A 5,088-nucleotide genomic window follows, 5' to 3' on the forward strand; every position below is an offset into this window, starting at 1 on the left:
AGACTTGGAAACAGAGTTATTTTTGTTTTTCTAAATGAAAATCCCCAACCTTCTTAAGAGGATCCAAACATTTGACGAATCGACTTCGCAATTCTGATCCTTCACACCCAGGCAGACATTGCCCGTTTCCCTTCCTGCCAGTTACTGATCTCTCTCATTCCTTTAGTGAATATTATATCCTTTATCTCCATTAGTGGAGTCATCCACGTCCACACCGTGTTTTGACTCAGTTACCAGCCTCCCTGTGCCAAAACACCACCTGCCTGCTGAGAGCCATGGGAGCTGTGTCCTCCTTGCCTCCCAAATCTCTCCCCTGGCACTACACGTGTTTTATTTGATGGATGTTACTTTGCAGAAACCTTTAGGAAAGCCTCAGCAAGGGGGAAGGCAAGGGAGGCTGCCTTTCGCATTTGCTTTATTACCAACTGATTTCTATCTACTCAATAATTTTCTGGCTATTCTGTATCTTGTGCTCTGTAAAATCAAAGCTACTAAGATCCACAATATCCTGATGGAGTGTAATGGAGCAGGGCAAAGTCCTGCCTGGTGGTACTGGGATGCATCTGAAATGGGAAACTCAATTTCAGTATCAGGTGCTGAAGAATAATTTAATTTTCAGTGGATAGTTTGAGGGCATTAGCTCTCTGAAGCCGGGAGCTGGAATGGTTTTGGAGGTCTGTTTGAAGTGGTATTCACACCCTTCTCAGACTGAAGGAGTCTTTTAATGGCTAGGGTTACTAGGCACATTTAGAAAACATTTGGAAAACACTTATTAAATCAGTAAACATATGAGCTGCTCTTTCTAGAACTACAGTTTTACCCCACCAAAATACAGAAGCAAGTGTATTTTCAGTTGTCCACTTGCAGGCTTGTCCTCTTCCAATAGGAGACCTGAAATGACACTGGTGTGAGTGAGGGGCTGGGCTGAACTCACGTCAACTTTCTCTCATGGTCACATTGCAATGGTGTTTTTTCTGTCATGGGTAGCTGTTGTTTACCACAAAACTTTCGGACCTTCAGGTTAGGGTGTTAAATGTTTTTTTTTTCTCCATGATAGATGAATGAAGCTGTTTTAAATTCTATTCTATAAAGGAGTTTTTAAACTTTTCTGTGCTGACATTTTTTTCTTCCTTAAAGACATTATTACTCTTCACAGTTATTTGCTCAGGGATCTATCTCAACCTGAAATGATAATCCTAAATCCTAAAGCATTTAAAATACATATATTTATCCAAATTTTGTGTAGCAGCAATAATGTATAGGTAATGCTGCATTATTGTGTTTATATCTTATTTTATGCTATAATATTGAGCAGCGTATATTGTAAAGCCAATTGCTCAAGACTCGATTGTAGCAAAATTTACATTGACTTTAGTAGGGTCAGATTTTCACCACTAAGAAAAATATTAAGAACCCCAGTTCAGTGAGCCTGTAGGTTCTGAGTCTTTACTGGGGAGTTGCCTCATCATCACTGTCAAATTTTGGTTAATATTTTATGAGCTCTCTCTTCTTTTTTCCTTCTGTAGCCGAATCAAGATGACGACAGCCGCACCGCTGATCAATAACACTCAGTTCTCACTCAACGTGACCACAAAGTCTCAAGAACAAAGTCTCTATCAAAGTAAGAAAAGTAGTGGGGTGGTGGCTTTTTTTTTTTTTTAATTTAAATGGACTTTGAACTTAATGAATTTCAAAGAGTACAAAGACAACTTTGTAAATAAGATTTTTTTAATTGTTTTTTTTTCCTTTCTGCTTCCCTGCTAGGTTCTGGAGCAATAGTTGCTGCCATTGTAGTAGGAGTGATTATTATTTTTACAGTGGTTTTGCTGATATTGAAAACATATAACAGGTATGTGGCCCGGTTCTGTACTTCACTAGGGCAAGACAAGATGAACCAAAATCACTCATCTAACAGACCATTTCAGTCTGAAAATATCCAGGAGAATCTGAATTATAATGTGCTTGATTGAAGTGTCCTGAATCTCACCGTCAGCATCCTGTGATGGAATTGGTAGGAAGCAGAAAGAGGTTTTTGTTGGAGGATGCTTGATGGAAGCAATTTTTAGGGATCCCTAAAAATTGATGGAAGCAATTTTTAGGGATCCCTAAAAATTCCCTGTTGCCACAGGAAAGGTCTGCTGTGTGCACTAGGGCTGCCAGAGAGGACCTTGACTTCTCACTTTTCAGGGCATTAGGTTAGACTTACACGCTCTAGAAGCACTCACTTGCCATTTAGTATCTTTGGGATGAAATCCTGGTTTGTATTGACTTTTCAGCAGGTGTTGGATATCACCTGGTTCCATGGGAACCTTCCCAATACTTACCCTGGGAGAGACCACAACACACACCAGCCCTGGTGACAATTCCATTTGTACCTTTCCAGACGCATGCGAGTGAAGCGGGAGCTGCAACCCAAACCCACCAAAGCAGCGATGCCACCTGCTTTAGGGCAGAAGAGCAACAGCCTTTCTCAGCATCCTACGGTGACATTCATCCCTGTGGATATCCACATGCAGAACAGATAACTGGGAACACCCAGCCTCCCTGCCAGGGAAGAGAGATGGAAATCTTATTTATGTGGACCTGGGACTCCTCAGCAGAGCGATGCTGTATTTGGAATAGCGACCAGCTGGTATTTTGTCTATAGATTGTAATTAATCCTGTTTTCTCTCTTTGGGAGGAAAACCAAAAAGCTCTGGACTCTTTTTGTATGACTAAAATCAGCTGGTGGAGGCGTAGAAATCATCAGAAACACAGTGAGCCTTCTTCCAGAGCTCTGGCCATGGAGAGAACAAATAATCAAGCTCGTTTGTTGGAAGAAAAGATGCACACTCAGATTTTGTGGAGCTTTTGCTTACTCAGAGAATTTGAGCTTTTTCTTTTTGGCAATGACTGATGATAAACTGGAAGAACAATTTGGACACGCAAGCTACACGTCAGGTTGAACCTGGGTTTGTTATGATTTATGTGAAAAAAAGGTTTGTAGTCTATTTTATACATGATGGATAGTACAGGAGGTATCAAAATTGTATTTATCTTTACTCATCTTTCATGTTTCTAATGCCACGTATGTATGGTTTGAGATAAAACAGTTATTTTTTATTTTCAAGTATTTTAAAAATATTTCTATGAACTTGGTACCTCTCCATTTCCAAATGAACTCGATGTCTAAGGGTTTTCACTCTCACAGCAAGAATGGCTTTAGGTTGGTTACTGGAGTTGTGTTAGTGTTTTGTGTTACACAAAATCTGTGGAGTTCTTTAATTGAAAAAGCAAGCATGGGAAGGCAGCAGAAAGCAAGTGAGGCTTTATACAGCTCCTGTGTACAACTCACATCCCGAAATGCTTTGTTCTCTAGTGCAGACTAAGCTGGAACTATTTTTAGATTTTTTTTAATTCTAGAAAGTACCCGAAAGCGGTTGTTTTGTGAGTCCTGCGCTGGTGGGTGCACAGTAATGCAACAAAGAAATTCCCAAGGATATTCCCAGCCCCCTGAGTGCGAACACACAGCAGCATTGTGGGATGGTCAGTGGCTGATTGTTTCAAGTGTGTGTATCAAAGCAGCCCTGAAACACTGGCTGGGGGACAGAGAGGCAGGATTAGGGAGAAATTGAGGAGTTAAAGGTTGTTTTAAATAGAAGTTTGCGAAGTTCTGATGCATACAGCTTAAATTTTATGGAAACAGCTCCGCTTTTTGACACACAAACCTTAAATTTTAGGGAATTGCTCACTTGAGTGTCTGGACAGAGTGTGAAGTGAATTCAGCGGTACCAGAACTGTCGGGATTTATTGTGTCGTGTGTGTCTTACGTTGAGACTCCACCAGCTCAAAGCTCCACGGCTCCAGCCTGTTGTAAACCTTCATAAAACTGGTAGGAGGGTATTTTAACTCCAGTTTGGGACCTGTAGAGAAAGAAGTTACTCTTGTCTCACTGAATTGATCACAGAGAGCCGCCAGCTGTAAAGCTTTTTGTCCTGCAGCGGGTCACTTGAGCTTCTGCCCAATACTGTCACCAATAGTCACGTTCTTAAATCATGTGGTGACAAAGCAAAGCTTGACTGTTCTGGGTAAACTGGTGAGGGTGATAAACTGTTGTTATTTTTTCCCCAAGATGTGAAGCCATCACTTGAACAGGTCATTTTTACTAACTGATATTTTTGTGCAGAAACTAAATTCAACTACTTTGCAATTTTTATTTATTTTTTTTTTTTAAGTGAAACTGGAGCACAGTTTGAATTCCAAACTAAATATTAAGACAGCTGTTTGTGAAGTTTCTAAATCTTGTTGTAAATATTTTACTTGTCCTAGTTCTCCAACTTATTTTTTGTTGCAGGAATGACTGACAGAATCATTCAGAAGGGACTGCAGGTACCAATTTAATTTTTTTCTAAAAATGTAGAGGAGTTGGTTGGCCTCCTGTTCCTGTCTCTGGGCAGCTGAAGATGTTTTCTGAGCATTTTTCCACTGTATGCAAATCAAGATCTTTAGAAAAGATAAGCCCCATCTTACTGTTATTTTTTTAAAACTCACCAGCCAGACCTACTTCTAGTCAATTTTGTTTACTTTCCATTTACAGAGTTGAAAAACAATGAAGTTCACCTTGCTTCACTGAAGCAGAATAAGCAGTACTGCTCTGAGCAATTCTAGATTGGTAGAATTACTATTATTGGCAGGAGAATTCCTGCCTTGACCACACTGGCATTGCTCAAGCTGAAGAATCCAAAGCGTGCTGTTTTAAAAGTAAAATTTCCCTTCTCTTGGCACAGCCTGGGAGGCCCCACCATCCACCCTGCCTCCTGTCAGCAAAATCCAGAGTTTATGCTGACCCAGCACAATCACCTTCCTAAGAAACCCCAGTCCCTGTGTTTCCACTGCGCTGCCATCCAACGCTGCTGTCCTTTGCTGTGGATTTAACTGTTTTCCAGGAATAATCCCACGCTGGCCTCGTCCTGTAACAGCAGCTGCTTCAGCGCTGATTCAATCTGCCCCTTTCTAGGTACTCGGCTTTTGCTTTCAAACCCTTAGTTTTTGGGAAAAGTTCTCCTTTAGCTGCCTTTGCAGATTGGCCATCAGGTGAACCTGTTGGTT

General features: G+C 40.9%; 1 protein-coding gene across 1 annotated transcript; it reads left to right on the forward strand.

Moving 5' to 3' along the window:
- Nucleotides 1-1,536: 1,536 nt before the first annotated feature.
- NCMAP (non-compact myelin associated protein) lies at nucleotides 1,537-2,525 on the forward strand. Its single transcript, XM_010168738.1, has 3 exons — nucleotides 1,537-1,621; nucleotides 1,765-1,849; nucleotides 2,384-2,525. Exons 1-3 carry the CDS (start codon nucleotides 1,537-1,539, stop codon nucleotides 2,523-2,525), a joined length of 312 nt encoding a protein of 103 aa, XP_010167040.1.
- Nucleotides 2,526-5,088: the final 2,563 nt, after the last annotated feature.

Source organism: Antrostomus carolinensis, unplaced genomic scaffold (genome assembly GCF_000700745.2).
Source record: "Antrostomus carolinensis isolate BGI_N321 unplaced genomic scaffold, ASM70074v2 scaffold46295, whole genome shotgun sequence".
NCBI lineage: Eukaryota > Metazoa > Chordata > Aves > Caprimulgiformes > Caprimulgidae > Antrostomus > Antrostomus carolinensis.

Bases quoted from the DNA above. Each gene is read 5' to 3' on its own strand.
- NCMAP (XM_010168738.1), top strand. From the start codon at position 1,537: ATGACGACAGCCGCACCGCTGATCAATAACACTCAGTTCTCACTCAAC. The intron at 1,622-1,764 runs GTAAGAAAAGTA...CTTCCCTGCTAG, and splicing joins AGAACAAAGTCTCTATCAAA to GTTCTGGAGCAATAGTTGCT. The intron at 1,850-2,383 runs GTATGTGGCCCG...GTACCTTTCCAG, and splicing joins ATATTGAAAACATATAACAG to ACGCATGCGAGTGAAGCGGG.